Source organism: Tursiops truncatus, chromosome 5 (genome assembly GCF_011762595.2).
Source record: "Tursiops truncatus isolate mTurTru1 chromosome 5, mTurTru1.mat.Y, whole genome shotgun sequence".
In the NCBI taxonomy this organism is placed as follows: Eukaryota; Metazoa; Chordata; class Mammalia; order Artiodactyla; family Delphinidae; genus Tursiops; species Tursiops truncatus.
This window is the reverse complement of record NC_047038.1, coordinates 70411420-70429609: the sequence shown is the minus strand read 5'-3', so window position 1 is coordinate 70429609 and position 18190 is coordinate 70411420. Positions and strand designations below refer to the sequence as shown.

General features: G+C 39.6%; 1 protein-coding gene across 1 annotated transcript in view; it reads left to right on the top strand.

Annotated features, from left to right (window-relative positions):
- The window catches only part of CORIN (corin, serine peptidase), a 217293-nt gene that overhangs the window by 54655 nt on the left and 144448 nt on the right, over positions 1-18190 (top strand). Inside the window, exon 5 of the mRNA XM_033856407.1 lies at positions 11546-11727. Within this exon, the coding sequence (XP_033712298.1) occupies positions 11546-11727 (182 nt within the window). The remainder of the gene's footprint in view (positions 1-11545; positions 11728-18190) is intronic.

Genomic DNA, 18190 nt, shown 5'->3' with positions numbered 1-18190 from the left:
TTTTGTTTTTATTTCCATTTCGCTAGGAGGTCAGTCAAAAAGGATCTTGCTCTGATTTATGTCATGGAGTATTCTGCCTGTGTTTTCCTCTAAGAGTTTTATAGTGTCTGGCCTTACATTTAGGTCTTTAATCCATTTTGAGTTTATATTTGTGTATGGTGTTAGGAAGTGTTCTAATTTCATTCTTTTACATGTAGCTGTCCAGTTTTCCCTGCACCACTTATTGAAGAGGCTGTTTTTTCTCCATTGTATATTATTGCCTCCTTTATCAAAAATACTGTGACCATAGGCACGTGGGTTTATCCCTGTGCTTTCTATCGTGTTCCATTGGTCTATATTTGTTTTTTTGTGCCAGTACCATACTGTCTTGACTACTGTAGCTTTATAGTATAGTCTGAATTCAGGGAGCCTGATTCCTCCAGCTCCATTTTTCTTTCTCAAGATTGCTTTCATGATGGCCATTCTGACCGGTGTGAGATGATATCTCATTGTAGTTTTGCTTTGTATTTCTCTAATGATTAATGATGTTGAGCATTCTTTCATGTGTTTGTTGGCAATCTGTCTATCTTCTTTGGAGAAATGTCCATTTAGATTTCTGCCCATTTTTGGATTGGGTTGTTTGTTTTTTTGATATTGAGCTGCATGAGCTGCTTGTAAATTTTGGAGATGAATCCTTTGTCAGTTGCTTCATTTGCAAATATTTTCTCCCATTCTGAGGGTTGTCTTTTGGTCTTGTTTATGGTTTCCTTTGCTGTGCAAAACCTTTTAAGTTTCATTAGGTCCCATTTGTTTATTTTTGTTTTTATTTCCATTTCTCTAGGAGGTGGGTCAAAAAGGATCTTGCTGTCATCAAAAAATCTAGAAACAATAAATGCTGGAGAGGGTGTGGAGAAAAGGGAACACTCTTGCACTGTTGGTGGGAATGTAAATTGATACAGCCACTATGGAGAACAGTATGGAGGTTCCTTAAAAAACTAAAAATAGAACTACCATATGACCCAGCAATCCCACTACTGGGCATATACCTTGAGAAAACCATAATTCAAAAAGAATCATGTACCAAAATGTTCATTGCAGCTCTATTTACAATAGCCAGGACATGGAAGCCACCTAGGTGTCCATCAGCAGAAGAATTGATAAAGAAGATGTGGCACATATATACAATGGAATATTATTCAGCCATAAAAGAAACGAAACTGAGTTATTTGTAGTGAGGTGGATGGACCTAGAGTCTGTCATACAGAGTGAAGTAAGTCAGAAAAAGAAAAACAAATACTGTACACTAACACATATATATGGAATCTAAGCAAAAAAAAAAAGGTCATGAAGAACCTGGGGCAAGATGGGAATAAAGACACAGACCTACTAGAGAATGTACTTGAGGTTATGGGGAGGGGGAAAGGTAAGCTGGGAGAAAGTGAGAGCGTGGCATGGACATATATGCACTACCAAACGTAAAATAGATAGCTAGTGGGAAGCAGCTGCATAGCACAGGGAGATCAGCTCAGTGGTTTGTGACCACCTAGAGGGGTGGGATAGGGAGGGTGGGAGGGAGGGAGATGCAAGAGGGAAGAGATATGGGAGCATATGTATATGTATAACTGATTCACTTTGTTATAAAGCAGAAACTAACACAGCATTGTAAAGCAATTATACTCCAATAAAGATGTTAAAAAAAAAAAAAGAATTGCTTTGGCTATTTGGGGTCTTTTGTGTTTCCATACAAATTGTGAAATTTTTTTGTTCTAATTCTGTGAAAAATGCCATTGGTAGTTTGATAGGGATTGCATTGAATCTGTAGATTGCTTTGGGTAGTTGTCATTTTCACAGTGTTGATTCTTTTAATCCGAAAACATGGTATATCCCTCCATCTGTTTGTATCATCCTTAATTTCTTTCATCAGTGTCTTACAGTTTTCTGCATACAGGTCTTTTGTCTCCTTACGTAGGTTTATTCCTAGGTATTTTATTCTTTTTGTTGCAATGGTAAATGGGAGTGTTTCCTTAATTTCTCTTTCAGATTTTTCATCATTAGTGTATAGGAATGCAAGAGATTTCTGTGCATTAATTTTGTATCCTGCTACTTTACGCAATTCATTGATTAGCTCTTGTAGTTTTCTGGTAGCATCTTTAGGATTCTCTATGTATAGTATCATGTCATCTGCAAACAGTGACAGCTTTACTACTTCTTTTCTGATTTGGATTCCTTTTCTTTCTTTCTCTTCTCTGATTTCTGTGGGTAGAACTTCCAAAACTATGTTGAATAATAGTGGTGAGAGTGGGCAACCTTGTCTTGTTCCTTATCTTAGTGGAAATGGTTTCAGTTTTCCACCATTGAGAATGTCGTTGGCTGTGGGTTTGTCATATATGGCCTTTATTTTGTTGAGGTAGGTTCCCTCTATGCCTACTTTCTGGAGGGTTTTTATCATAAATGGGTGTTGAATTTTGTCAAAAGCTTTTCCTGCATCTACTGAGATGATCATATGGTTTTTCTTCCTCAATTTGTTAATATGGTGTATCACATTGATTGATTTGCATATATTGAAGAATCCTTGCGTTCCTGGGATAAACCCCACTTGATCATGGTGTATGATCCTTTCAGTGTGCTGTTGGATTCTGTTTGCTAGTATTTTGTTGAGGATTTTTGCATCTGTGTTCATCATTGATATTGGCCTGTAGTTTTCAGAAAGCTTACTGTATTTTTAAAGACATTATTTTATAAGATAGCATGTGCTGCTCTCCTGTGGAAATGCAACCCTGAAATAATCTTAAAAGCCAACTGAGAAATATGACTTGATTTAAAACAATTTTTTGAAGAATTTGTAAATTACATCAAGCCAGCATAAGGTTATTTTATTATTTTTTTCTAAATGAAGAATTATTACATACTGCTAATTTATTTATTGAAGATTTTGTCTGTGTCCCAAGAACTCTAATTGTGTCACATTTGAGAATAATGGAAACATTACAGAATTAATATTTTTTCATATCTATATTTTTTAAGAATTTATATAGATCAGTAGTCAAAGCAAAAAGAGTCTTTGTTGCTAATAGCAACCATATATTCGGAAAGTCATCTGCCACTTACTTCCCTGATTTTATCTGCTAACCTGTAAACAGCAGTCTTTTGGGCTACACCTGTGCTGACTACCTGGCTGTTTAGGTGGTCAATTGTATCACAGTTCCCTTTTCAGTCTCAGGCAACATGGGTGATCTATTTATTTTTATTTTTTATTTTTTAAATTTTTTTTTAACATGGGTGATCTAGCCTGCTTTTTGGCATTATACAGACATAAAATGAAAAGTAAGATTTCATTTATGTGCCAGAATGGCTCCAAGTGTGGGTAATACACAGTCAGATAAGTCACATTCCTTTTATTTTACAAAGACGTAAAGCTGGAGAGTCAGGCCACAGGAGCTCAAATTTCCCGAAAACGCCTTGTCAAATCACTGACAGTGTCTCAAGCACACATGTTTCATCAAGCTCAGTGGAGTTTGTTTACTTTTCTCCTCAATAATTCATGGGTATTAGGTGGATGTGACTAGAATTTATATTTAATGCTAGTGATTCAGTGCCTTCAAAGATCCATATTTAAGGCATCATTTCATGATGTGCAAAAAATCAAAACAGCTGCAAAAAATAATTAAACAATTGAAAATTTTCCTGTGATTTTTAATCCTCTATTCCATGAGCCCTGGTAAGTATGCCAAGTATTAATGAGAATCAGGATCACGTTGGATAGAAGGGTATGGAATTTTATATTCTCTTTCAGGGGCGGTTGTGTAGTTTTACATTATTCACACTCATCTTAATTCAAGCTGTGTTTATTTGTTGTTATTTCCTCAAGTTTCTCTATTTTAAGGGTGACATCTTACTGTTGGCATATAAGCGAGACACTTAATCTGTAGGGTTTTCATCCCTAGCGGTTTTGCCGAGATTTTGCCTTTATATGGGAATTATTTCAAGATTCAACAGTGTAGAATTTGCTGACCTGATAGGGAGGAGATCATGTGAACAGGGATGGAGCGAGCTCTTGTACAGACCATTAAGTTGGGAGTTAGGTAGTGAGAGTTCTGCTCCCAACTTTGCTTCTGACAGCTTTGTTCCAAGCAGGCCACCAAATTATCCTCTGCATGTGATTCTTTTATTTCTCAAACAAATGTTTATGCAGTGCCTACTGTATACACTGAGGATAGGACAGCAAACAAAATAGACAAGAATCCTTTACTTCATGAACCATATATTATATTGGAGGGAGATAGGCAGTAAAGAAACAGATTAAAAATTTTTTTAATAATAATAATAGTATATCAGATAGTGATAAGTGCAATGGAAAAATTCCAAAAAGAATTGAAGAGCTTTGGGAGAGTATGGGTACGGTGGCAAGGGATGCAGTTTTAAGCAAAATGTTGTTCAGGAAAATCTCACTGGGAAGGTTACATTTGATCCACGAACATATGGGAATCCAGGAAGTGAGAGAGACCCGGACATACCGAGTGTCTTGTGATATCTGCAGGAAGTGAGAAAGGGGGCATGATGGAATCAGTCCTGCAAGCAGATACTGTTGGCAGGATGTGAGTGTTGGGGGGTAGACATATGGTGGCGTGGAGGGTCTTGCTAGGCATGTGTACAGCTTGGGAGCTCCCTTTCAGCTTCTGACATCAGTTTATTCGGCAAAGGTGTTAGGAAAGTGATCACTGTATTCCTTTAGCAAACATTTATTGGCACCTACGATGTACCAGGTGCATTGTCTGATGCTAGGGATGCTTTGGTGAATAACACACAGTTCTGCCTTCAAGGGACTCAGCATAATAGGGGACACGACATGAAAACAATTACACTGCTGTCCAATGTGATCAGTTTAAAAGGTATGGGGGGAAACGCCGAGCAGGAGGGACTCTTTCCATTTGGCAACATTAAGAAGGCTGTTCCCAGCGAAGAAGTAACAGCTGAATTTGATTTTGGAGGATATATAGAAATTTGCCATGTGGGCAAGGTGGAGAAAGCAGACAGCCTAAATCTGTCGTATATTAGGGGAACTACAACTAGTTTAATTTTATGAGAACATAAAATGGGGAGAGAATAAATGATTTGAGGGACTTTGGGGAAGTAAAATTAACAGTACTTAGTAATTAATTGCATATGAATGGTGAGGTTGCGGGTGAAACAAAGATTTTTAGGCTTGCGGACTTGGGTAGATGGTATTACTACCAAGAAGGAGGGCTGGTGGTAGTGGGAGATAGGGGGTTAATATTGACATAATGTCTTCATCTGGTCCAAGAAGTGCATGACCGTAATTTTCCTTCCAGTGGAGGTAAAAACAGCTTTCCTTCTAGAGGAGATGACATGATTTATACTTTCATCCAGTGGTATGCTGGTAAACTGGCTCCCTGAAAAACAAAACAAAACTATGATTTGTAGCATTTGCTGATTTCTGCGGTGTAAACACTCCTACCAGATTTCAAGCTAATAATAGTTGAACAGTCTCCTCCCACAGCCCTGCATTTTGTCCCCTGACAAGTATTTGTTGAGCTCTCGTTGGTGTAAGGCATGCAGTCATGTGCTGGCTCTTTCTTCTTTACTTCTCCTTATCCACTTCCCACCCTCCTCCAGCCCACTCTTCCCCACAGGTTGGTTTCAACAGTGGCTACTTTCTAGCTTCCTGTGGGGCTCAGCCAATGGGAGCCACCAACAGGACATCAGAGTGTGGGAAGGGAGGCAGGTTGGGTCATGATCCCCTAGTTTCTTCTTTACCAGGTTACACAGTTTGGAGTTGCCTGAATCCCACTGTGGGGGGCTCTGGCTCCTATCAGGCAGCCTTCTGCATACAGCTCTTTCTGAGTCCCAAGAACTGCTCCTTCCCTTGTCCCTTGAATCTGAGATGCTAACGGCAACCTGTCCCCGCATGCTGCACTACCCCTGGTTGGTTTTTCTAAACCTTGCCAGTACCTTCATAAGTGACCTTTTCATTAAATACTCTGCAGTAATCCTACTTCAGTGAGTCATTTCTTTCCTGCTGGAACCATGGCTATTACAAATGAAGATGATGAAAAACTCTGGTTTTTAAAGAGTTTCAGACCAATGTGACCAAAAAATAACTTGACTTCTCCCATGATTTCTCTTCTGGTGTGAGACAATGACACATGTAAGTGTTCACTAGCACAGTTTTCTATCCCCGTGTCTAACGAAGCTGGGAACCAAGGTAATCTCTTCCCTACTCCTCTCGTACCCCACCTAAGCCATACCTCTTGTGAGGTCTCTTGAGGCCACCAGAGAGCGCAGACATAGGAAGCTGATGCCGTTGGCCCATCACAGAGGAAACAAGTCATCTGTTGTTTTTTGTGTTTTCCAGCAGTGGTGACGAATTTGTGCTCCTGTAGGATTTGTGGATTTATGCTCCTGTGTTATCTGTGACTCCTGTTTGTGAGAAGAGGTCAGCTAGGGGAGACATTCTGGAGCACTGGGCTGGCGTCATAGCATCTGGCTATGAGATCTTTTTAAGTTTCAATTTCCTTGCATGTAAAAGGAGGAAACAGTAGTACATTATCTTGCAAGACCCTTCCATTGTTAACATTCTCTTCACGACTGAGGTCTGCAGCTCTGGGTGTTCCCGGTGACTATGACTTTGTGAGCACTGTTCACTGAACAGCTTGGCCTAACAAAGACAAATTTACGACTTTCTTTGAAACAAAAGATTATGTAAGTCTCATCAATAAATAATACATCTAACTCAGTAACATGCCTCTTACCAAGTGATATATCAAAGAAGAGTGTATTAGTTACCTATTGCTACGTAACAAATTTCCACAGATGTGGCAGCTTAAAACAGCACCCAACTATTTTCTCAGTTTCTGTGGACCTGGAACCTGGGAGTGTCTTATCTGGGTCCTCTGTTTCAGGGTCTGTCACATGGGTGCATTCGTGGTGTTGGCCAGGTCTCGAGTCTTATCTGAAGGCTTGCCTAGGAAAGGATCCGCTTCCAGCCTCATGTGATTGTTGGAAGAATTTCAGTTCCTTAAGGGTGGAGGGCCTCAGTTCCTAGCTGGCTGTTGGCCAGAGGCCAGGCTCAAGTCCTTGCCATGTAGACCTACCCAACATGGCAACTTGCTTCATGAGAACTGGTAAGGGAGAGCATCTGCTAGTGAGAGAGGAGTCACAGTCTTATGTACCCTAGTGATGGAAGTGACATCCCATTACCTTCTGTTGGTTGTAAGCAAGTCACTAGGCCAACTCACACTCAAGGGGAGGAGGTTACACAGGGCATGAATAGCAGGAGGTGGGGTCATTGGGGGCCATCTTAAAGCCTGCCTGTCACAAAAATTCTTCCCCCCACCCCGCCCCATGGAAGAAGAGTTTTAAATCCTGAGCTTCTCTGATATACTTAAAGGTTAGTTTGTCAGAAATAAAAAGTGACAACTAAATGCAGTGTGGGATCCTAAATGGAGATCTTGGTGATGTTTGAATAGGATCCTTACTTTAGTACCAGTGTTAATTTCCTGGTTCTGATAATTACACTGTAGTTATGTAAGATGTTTGCTTTGGGGGAGCCTGGATAAAGGCTATATGGAAACTTTCTGTATTGTCTTTATAACTTTTCTGTAAGTCTCTAAAAGTAGTTTAAAGTAAAAAGTTAGATAAAATTAGCTACAGGGATATATTGCACAACATGGGAAATATAGCAAATATTTTATAATAACTATAAATGGAGTATAACCTTTAAAAGTGTGAATCACTATATTGTATACCTGTAACTTACATAAAATTATACATCTACTGTACTTCAATAAAAAAGTAAAAAGTTAGAAAAAAGTGATTTATAAAACATAAAAATCCATTAGCTATTATATAAGCCTACTGTGTGGCTGTAACTTATTCAATAATTTTAACTTTATGTCTTTTTCAGAACCGTTTTGCTGATAAAAATCTATAAATTTGTGGGGGAGGGGAATGGGGAGATGTTGGTCAAAGGGTACAATAAGGAAAAAAATCTAATTTTTTGTAAATAAATATAGAAATTTTAGTAGATAAATTTGCTTAAAATTGTATACGTAAAAATGTAAAATAGATAGCTAGTGGGAAGCAGCTGCATAGCACATGGAGATCAGTTTGGTGCTCTTTGACCACCTAGAAGGGTGGGATAGGGAGGGTGGGAGGGAGATGCAAGAGGGAGGAGATATAGGGATGTATGTATACCTATAGCTGATTCACTTTGTTATACAGCAGAAACTAACACACCATTGTAAAGCAATTATACTCCAATAAAGATGTGAAGAAAAATAATTTTAAAATAAACATCTCTGTCTACAAAAAAAAATTATATAGGTAAAATTTACAATTTTTTTGTAGATAAATAATTTGAGTAGCCTTCCTAGTGAAAATCCCCTAGAAACCTCACTATTACTGTAATAATAGAATTCTTTATATTTGTTCCTATGTATTTGTTTCAACACATAATTATAGAGGTGAGGAAAGAATTTTCGGCTTAAGCTTGAGTTGAAATGTTGTAGGGACTTTTGCACAACCCCAAATGCACTTCACACATCACTTAAAGTAACCATCTTTCCTAAAATAGTACCCTGGTAGCCCAGTCTGGCCCCTCCACTGTGCTGAGCACTGTTTTCAAGATGTCAGTCTGCTTGGTGCTTGGATATCAGCACTTATATTTCAAAATAGTGTGGTCTGTCTCACGGCACTGTTCCACGTGATGAAAAGCAAAATGCTTCAATCCCTCGTAGGCACTTGAATTTCATGCAAAGCAAGAACAAATGGCTCTTCATTCTGCTCAGTGTTTAAAAGGGCTGCTGGTTATTAATACTCTATCACTATTTCACATGTCCTCGTCCAGCAGCTTAAAGCCTATGGGTCTTGGTTGGTTACACCTCTTTAAGAGAGCTATTTGGAAACACTCTAGACATTTTTCTTAGGCCCTATTTTTAGAATGGAAAGCCTAATGGTATTTTAATGTCTCTCTATATTCCCAGAACAAGTCTCGAGAAAAAAAATGTTACCTTTTGAAATTTAGCAAAGCTGGTGGGATTATCACCCCTCCTCTGAGAAGCATTGTGTTAAGGAATGAATTTTGATTTACAGATCCAGCAAGCAATCTTCTAATGATGCCAAAAACCTCTGGGAGGGTTAAGTGTCCATCTATTATTAGGTACTACTCTGTGTTATCTTCCTCTCTTTTCTTTGAAAGTCTCATTGTGATCAGCTCACTTGGGGAACGTAGTTTTGATTGTAGGAAGGGAAGCAAAGGTTGAGGAGCAAGTAATGCTCTTGTGGATGTGGCTGACCAGGTGGGGTGCTGGAGTGGCGTTGGACAGGATGGTGTCAGTACACAGGTCAGGGACTAGGTGGCAAGGAAGAATGCTGAAGCCAAGCCTAGCTTATCTTGTAGCTTTGTTGTGGGCTGTCTCACACCTGGAAAAGAAAGAGAAATGCCTTCACCCTTTCCTAGTGTTCCTTAGCCCTTTAGGCAAATACTGACTCATTGAAGGTTAACTAGGAGTTTGGAGAGTGAAGGGAGAACCCAACCACTGTGTCTATGGTTGGTCCACGGGAAAGTACATATCAAGTTTCGAACTAACCTTGAGCTATGCTTTTGGAGCATACATTCCTGAAGTGAGGACTCACGTGTAATAGAGTAGTTAATAGTCCTTGAATCAGTCTGCCTGGGTTCAAATGCTGGCTGTGATACTCACTACCTCAGTGATCTTGGACAAGTCTCTTATATTTCCTGTGCTTCAGTTTCCTTTTGCGTGTATTAGGGATGATAGTAATGGTATCTATGGTACAGTACAGTACTATAGTGCTGTAGTGAGAAAGAAATGAGTTAATGCATGTGTAGTAGCACTTAGAGCCTAGCGAAGTTTAAGTATCTGCATAGGAATTCTGTGTTCTCCACATTCCTCAACCATGATCCCCAGTTTCATTTGAGAAAATATAGTCTCTAACGTCTTTGGAATAAGATCTAGGAAAGGAAATCTTTTAAAAAAATGTTATTTAAGTGATACTTTCCATCCTATGAATATCTAATATATTTCCTGAATGGCAGTCAGGTGTCTTCTTTACACTGAAACACTTGCCTGGACTAATTCATATTTTATGTTCTAAAGCGAATTCTTTCAAATGCAAAACATCTTTCTACACCTTCACTAACAAATTTAGCTACATATTAATGTAGTCATGTGAATATCAGGATTCTAAAAGATACCCAGTTTTAAGGCGAGTTTCTGAGAAGGTCAAAAGTGTTTGTATCTGAATGTAACTGTTGAGTACCCCTTTCTCACATTTTCATATAACAAGATCTCACTCTCAAGATTCTTTCACAGACTCAATCACTTTTATTTTAACTCAGTGACCGACGCATCCCATTATGTTTCTGTGATCTATAGAAATTTGCATGGGGAATTATAATTACGCTTTAAAGTTCTTAAAGCCTAATTATTAGATCCTTATATGAGAATAGATGATATGCAACAGTAGATAAAGCGTGGATTGAAAGTTAAAACATCTGGATTCTCTTCCCGCTTCTTCCACTAGGAAGCTATGTGTGTCTCAGAATCTCCCTGAAGTTATCTTAAATGGAGGATTTGAATGAGGTGTTGTTTAAGGTTTCTTACAGGTCTGATACTGTGTGATTCTGCAATAGCTTATTGACCCTACATTTGTGAAGTGTGTGCTTTGCTTTGACTGACATGTATATTTTCTTTCCCAGTTTTCTTAAAATCATTTGAGATGCCTTTGCTAGATGACCAGCCAGGGTGAGAGATGCAGTCTATAGCTGCAAAGTAGAAAAAGCCGCCTGGGTCTGCAAGAGAACAAGTCCGTGGCCTTGACATTGCAGCATCCCTGTCCCCAGACACAGAGCTGCAGATCCAGGAGTGTTTGACTGAATGTCAGATGAATAAAGACAAACTCCAGGGCATCATTACTTTACTGCTAATGGACAGTTGTTCGTGTTTTTCTATTTTGCAGAAGATAACATAGAAATGAAAAGATAAATAACTGTACAAGTTTTCAGAGTTGCCATTTGTTTGTATAATATTTTCCTTTCCAGGGAGGCAGTGGAGGCTAAGGAACAGCTTTCTCTCTGGCTGCCTCTCAGAGGTACTTTGAATTTCTCAAAGGGATGATAAAGAAATGAGATTAACCTATTTTGTGACCTACTTCTGCCTTTCCATTTTGGGGGCATTCATTTGCATGTTAATTTACTCCTTTTGATAGTAAGTAGAGCTCTGTCTTGGTTGACAGATTTACTTTAGCATAAGAAATCTCAAAAAAAAAAGTCATTTGGGATAAATGCTTCCACAAGAGACAGTTAGATGATGTGTTATGGAACTAGCTTATTCCCTCTAGAATCATGACAGTAGGGTGGCTGAAATCCTTGTTATAGTGTTGAAGGTAGAAGTTCAAGTTGTTGACTGTAGTAAATATAAATTAAGATAATATTGCAGCACTGGTGGACAACTTTTCTTTAGCTTAATTATTATTTTGAGAAATAGTCTGTAAAAACATTAATTTTCACCTTTCTCTTTTCTTCTAGTCATGGACTCCTGCCCTGTAGGTCCTTCTGTGAGTCTGCAAAAGAGGGCTGTGAATCAGTCCTGGGGATGGTGAATGCCTCCTGGCCCGAATTCCTCAAATGCTCCCAGTTTAGAAACCAAAGTGAAAACAACAATGTCAGCAGGATTTGCTTCTCACCACAGCAGGAAAAAGAAAAGCAATGTAGGTGTCTGCATTTTGTTGCATTTTTAAAAGTTTTTTATTGAAGTATACCATCCATGAAAGGAATTATACAAATAATGTGTACAGTACAACAAATTTTAACAAAGTGACCAAACCCATGTAACCAGGACCCAGATCAAGAAATAGAATATTAACAGCATCCCAGAAACACAAGCCCCCTCCCAGTGACCTGATCCTCCCAAAAGAGACCTCTATGCAGACTTCTATCAGCTTAGGTAATTCTGCCAACTTCTGAACTTGATATCAATCGAATCGTACAGTATGCATGCCTTTTGTGTTGAACTTCATTTGCTCAACATTATGTTTGAGAGGTTCACTGTATTTTCATCTTCTTGTGGTTCATTCATTCTCATTTTTATGGTATTCTAATATATTTTCCATCACAGTATATTTTTCTGTTCTACTGTTGATAGACATTTGAGTTGTTTCCAGCTACTGTGAATGGTGATGCTGTGACTATTCTTGTACATGTCTTTGATGGAACATGGTTATGTATTTGTTCAGCAAAAAAGTTTTTTAAAGTGGTTGTTTCAATTTATACTTCTCCCAGCTGCGGGTGAAAGTTGCAGTTGCTTCAGATCCTCCCCAACACTTGGTATTGCCAGTCTTTTTCATTTTAGCAATTCTGATGATAGTATTGTGGTATCTCTTTGCATTTTAAGTGGAATTTTCCTAATGAATTGGATTGAATTTTCAAAATGTTTTGGTTACTTAAATATCCTTTTCTGTGAAGTGCCTGTCAAAATATTTTGCCCTTTTTTTTTTTTTGCGGTACGCGGGCCTCTCACTGTTGTGGCCTCTCCCGTTGCGGAGCACAGGCTCCGGACGCGCAGGCTCAGCAGCCATGGCTCACGGGCCCAGCCGCTCCGCGGCATATGGGATCTTCCCGGACCAGGGCACGAACCCGCGTCCTCTGCATCGGCAGGCGGACTCTCAACCACTGCGCCACCAGGGAAGCCCTTGCCCATTTTTGATTGGGTAGTCTGTCTTTTTATTCTCGACTTGTGGTTCTTTAGGCATTCTGGATATAAGTCATCTGTTGGATATATGTACTGTCTGTGTGGCTTGCCTTTCCTTTCTTTTATTATGTCTGTTATGGAATAGAAGGTTTTAATTTTAATGGGTCTACATTATCAAGATTTTCTGATACTCAGTTTTCTAGACTCTCCTGGAACAGTATGTAAGAACCTCTTTCTAAATTATGAGGAAGGCCCTTTGGCTTTCACACATGAGTTACAGTTGCCTGGAGCTTTGAGTTATCTTTTTCTAGGAAATTGAGCTTAGCTGAAAGCCATCCAAGTCACTGTCCTTATAGTTACTTCTCAAACACTTGGTAAATTACCCCATTCAGTGCATTCCTTTCCATAGGTGGACTATTCCAATTCACCTCTGTTAAGGGTTTTAGCAATTGGACCACCCCCTTATACCAGGGCCTGTCTATCTCTACCTTCCATCAATGATGGCAACTTCGCTGTCATCCCAACAGTGAGTAATCCAGATTAATAACCCCATCGTATCCCCTGCTTTCTTGGACCACTTCTGCAGCTGTCACAAGCTGGGTCTTCCAGAAGCAGCCACTGAGATGGGGTTTGTTGTACAGGGTATTTATTAAGTATCAGCACTTGTAAAGGAGGGAGAGAAAGCAGGATTGGGTAGAGGTAGAAGTTGAAATGTGATCCAGGCACACTGAAGCTTGGCTAAATCCACGGGGAGCTCTGGGGCACATGTGGCCTGAGGGAGTTGTTCCACGTTGGGTCCAGACAGCCGGGTCTTTATATCTCCACAATCAGCCACTGGTTGTGGTCCTTCCTGGGAAGGGTGTGCCCTTGGGTGAGGCAGCTCTCTGCAGTTGAGGCTAAACTTGAAGGATCTAAAGGCTGTTGGCTGACAGCAGGGGGCAACAGGGCAGACACGTAGAGTGGGAACAGACCACTTTGATCCAGTCAGAGACTGAGCTGGTTTTGCTTGTTGTTTATAAGGAGTGTTGGTAAGGCTCCATCTCTCTCTGGTTTGTTTCCATTCTGAGGGTGCACTTCTCCAGTGAGCCTTACTGCGAAACCAGGGTGTTTACTGCATTCTGCTCCTCCTTGGCGGTCCCTAGTGGTAATGTTTTCCTTCTCAGAATAAGATTGCTGGATTTCCACTCGGCTTTGCAGAGGTTTTCTACCCTTTAGTTTCTTGCTCTTTACCGTAAATGCCTTGAGGGGAAATCCTTCCGTGTGACAGGCCCACTTCTCTGTGTCTCCGTCCCCACTACGTCCTTGGCCCATTGATACCCTGCTCCTCTGGCAGCACCAAAACTCTGACTTTTGTCTCTCCACCCCCCTGGGATTGCCGAAAGCTCTACTGGCTTCTCTCCCTCTTTGAAGTGGCCCTGTGTCCAGGTTCTCAGTTTCTAGCACCATGCCAAGAATTGGCAAGATCCAAGGGGAAAAAGCATCCATAGAATGTAGACTGTTTGTTCTACCCTTGTCTTCTCTCTGGGATCTCAGCCACTTACCTCCTGATGGTCGCATCAGCTATCAGAGGCCTTTGAACAGATGTTTCTTGTGCTTTATCTGGCTTTTCTACTTTTACTTGATGGGGTTTTGTACTGACTTATCACAGGTTACTACCTCCTAGCCAAAAGTAGAAGTTTGTTTAATTTCTTGTTTACACACTGTTTAGTGGAGGTCTGCTGCTAAATTACGATTCCCTCCAAAAGGTTGTATATAGCACTAAGCCACCAGAAGGATGAGTGAGTGTATCTGAAAGAGAAGCCCCTTGATTCTTTTCTTTTTCAGCTACATTTGCCCCTGTTTTGATAAGAACACTTTATTAGTGCTCATTTGGAAAATGTTGCCTGCTGATACAGGATTTAAGAATCCACTGAGAAAATTTGAAAATAAAAAACATCATCAGTATTCCTTAACACGATGGTCCAAAAGTATCACTTCTTAAAGATCAAAGTAACATCAGTATTCTTTAATAGCTCCAGATGAAATGCCACCTCACAAAGGTTCCCCAAATATCAGAAGATAGTACAAATCTTCTGATCTTGGAAAAGATTGATGACTTTGGAAAAGATCTTGGAAGATTGATGAAACATTTATATTAAAAAACTTACGTTTTAAGAGAACAGACATTTCCTAAGTACACTCATCTGAGATTCTCTATTTGTCAGTCTTTTTTTATAATTCTTGATGGTACTATATTTTCCCATGTAGAATTAATTCTCTGAAAATGGGTCTGATAATTGGTGTTTGATGCAATATTTTCCTAGAATTTGAAATAATTTTTCTGTCTCATGCTTGATGGATAAGCAGGCTGCTAACCATCATAGATGTATTCATAGGTCATGTGCTAGGGAGAAAGCTACTGTTAGCTGTGATCTTTGTGTAAGCATAAGAATATAATTTCTAGGGACTTCCCTGGTAGTCCAGTGGCTAAGACTCTGCGCTTCCACTGCAGGGGGCACGGGTTCGATCCCTGGTCGGGGAACTAAGATCCTACATGCCACACAGCACAGCCAAAAAAAAAAAAAAATATATATATATATATATATATATTATAATATCATCTTAATCATATAAGGGTTTATGCTGTAGGGCCAGTTATGAATATAACTAATGAAGTCCTTTTCTCATTTTTTCATTTATTCAGTAAATATTCATTGAGTACCTACTCAGTTCTGAGCATTATTCCAGGTAGTCTGAAAAAATTAATTACAGTGACCATAATATTGGTCTACATCCATCTAGTGTGGTGGTTCTCAACCAGAGATGACTTTGCAGCCTGCACCTGGGAACATTTGGCAATGTCTATGAACATTTTGGTTGTCACAACTCTGGGGACAGAAGGAGTTGCTACTGGTATTTAGCAGGTAGAGACCCACTGTGCTGTTAAACATCCTGCAATGCACAGGGCAGCTTCCCACAGCAAAAATCTATGTGGTCCCAAATGTCAATAGTGCTGCTTTTGAGAAACCCTGGTTTGGGCTTGATGCTTTGCAAGGTACTTTCTAGTAGTAGTAGTAATAATAATAATAGTAATACCTATCATGCTTCCTACCTTTAAGGAGTGTTAAACCTAATCTGGTATACCTATATGTGAGAAACAATGTAAAAAGAACATTAGTGACTCCATCCAAACACGCTGTCAGACAGAAACTATAGAGAAACACAGGTTAAATGTCAATGGAGCAGAAGTAGAGTCAATCACATAAAGGAGTTCTGGATGTGTGAAAGAGGAAGGGTCCCATTTGGCACAGAGGAAGGGTCCCACTTGGCACAGAGGAAGCGGAGAGGTGTTCTGGGGTAGGCATTCAGCACTGTGAACCTGTGTTGGGTGACAGGTGCCAACTTAGCCCGTGAAACAAATGATGATTAAAAGTTGACTCCCATCTTAGTCTTCTCCTTCCAGCTTGTCAAATCATTTGCCCCAAGAAAACAGTAACCCCCTTTTACATTATGGACCCCATTCTCCTTTCCAAAGTGCTTTCACAGCTGTTAGCTCACTTTGCTTCCAGAGTAAATCTCTGAGGTATGATCATCTTCATTTTATAAATTAGGAAACTGAGGTTCAGGAAGATAATTCCAAAGTTGTTTTAAATCAGTCCCCCTGGCTCTGTCTTCATCCTGGGACCATCCTGGGATTCAATTCTTAATCCTTGAATGCTACCCTCTGTTACAGCCCCCTTCTCACAAGAGTTTTCAAAATGTCTTTTCAGACTGAGTCAAGCCAAAACTCACAACTTTGTAACAGCTGCTTTTCCCAGCTCACAGCTCTGTAAATTCAATTCATCTTCTCATAGCATCTTTTAAATCAGTCATAACTCCAAAGATATTTTGTTTTCATACAGAAGGATACCCAGTCGTCTTATCCTTTCTATCTTATATTGATGCCAGCTCCTGTAAAGTAAATAATGTGCTAACGTGATAGTGCTGTGGGAACTATTCTTCAGAGGTTTTTAAAATAAACATTTGTACAGGTTTCCATAGTTGAGTTGTGAGAACTCAGAGAGCTAAAAGTCAAGGTCCATCAGTCATTCTGAGCTTTCTGACTAATCCTTTACCTTGTCTGAAATCGTATATGGAAAGTCGTTAAGAAATAGTTTTTCTGTGGGTCTAAAGAGATCTCTGCTGCCATGAAAGAAACTTCAGCTATTCATTCTTTCATTTTCCTCTTCCTTTTCCTAGTATCTTATTTGCTTTCCTAGCTTTGGTTGCTGAGAGCAACCACTTCAGTGTATTAGCAGCAAAATTGTAGTCTCAAGATCTTGGTAAAATATATACTCTGAATTTCTCCTATTGAATTGTGAATTCACTCGGGAAAATTATTCAGTACTCTTTCTTTGAGGTACTTAGTATCAGTATTTTGCCAGAGATAGATGATTATAGATAGCATGGTGGAGTTACTAAAATCTAGCCATGCACCTTTCATTCCAATGAACAGTCAAATATAATGAGGTTTTCCTAGAACTTCAAATTTCCCAACATGTATAATTTTAAATTATTTAAAATTTAAATTATAAAAACATTTTCTTTCTTCCATATGTAGATGCTTCTTTAAGGGCACCAAACTTAGATCTGAAGACTTGTTTTTCAAGCCCTGGCTATTTTATTTAATAACTGTGTGGTCTTCAGCAAGTTTCTTAAACCCTTTTTGCTTCTCTTTCCTCACTTTTACAATAGGAATAATAATACCTGGGGGAAGGGGTAGAACAGTTTTATGGGGTAAATGAGGTAATGTATTTGAAAGAATTTTGGAAGCCATAATGCATTATGCAAATGTAAGTGCTTCCATCCAACAAACATTTAGACGCATGTTCTATGGACCACATAGTTCACCAGGAACTGGAAAGGGAAGACTGCATGCATATGTTTAAAGTGCTCATAGGTCAGTGGAGAGATAGACAGATAAGCACAGAGGCAGAGCCTGAGACAAGGATTTGAGCACAAATCTTATATTTGGGAAAGGCATGGAAGAGTGGAGGAGTGGGATGGTGGTTGAGGGAAAGGATGGTGGCCACTAAAGGTAAAGTGAATCCAGCTACCATTGTGGGTTACTGGAGCTTAATTTCACAGGCAAATATGGGAAACAGTGCATAACATATGACTCAGAACTACCCCACTGGAGGGGTGAGGTAGCTGGGGGATGCCCTTCCTTCCTTTAGCCTTTGAAACTGATAGGATCTACTATAGCCCATAAATACTATGTTCTATAGGAGCAGAGACATGGGATTGTGCAGGAGGAAATACAAAACTTGGCTGTGCCCTGCAGTGGAAGGCTTTCATCCTTGATGATTTCTCCTTCATCTATAGCACTCTCTTTTCTTTTGGTTTCTAAAACACTGCTCTGTTTTGGTCAGCTTTCTACCACTCTGGCCACACTCTCGTCTATCCTTTTCTTCTACTGACCCCTTAAATATTGGTATTCCACAGGATTCTAGTCTCAACCCTCT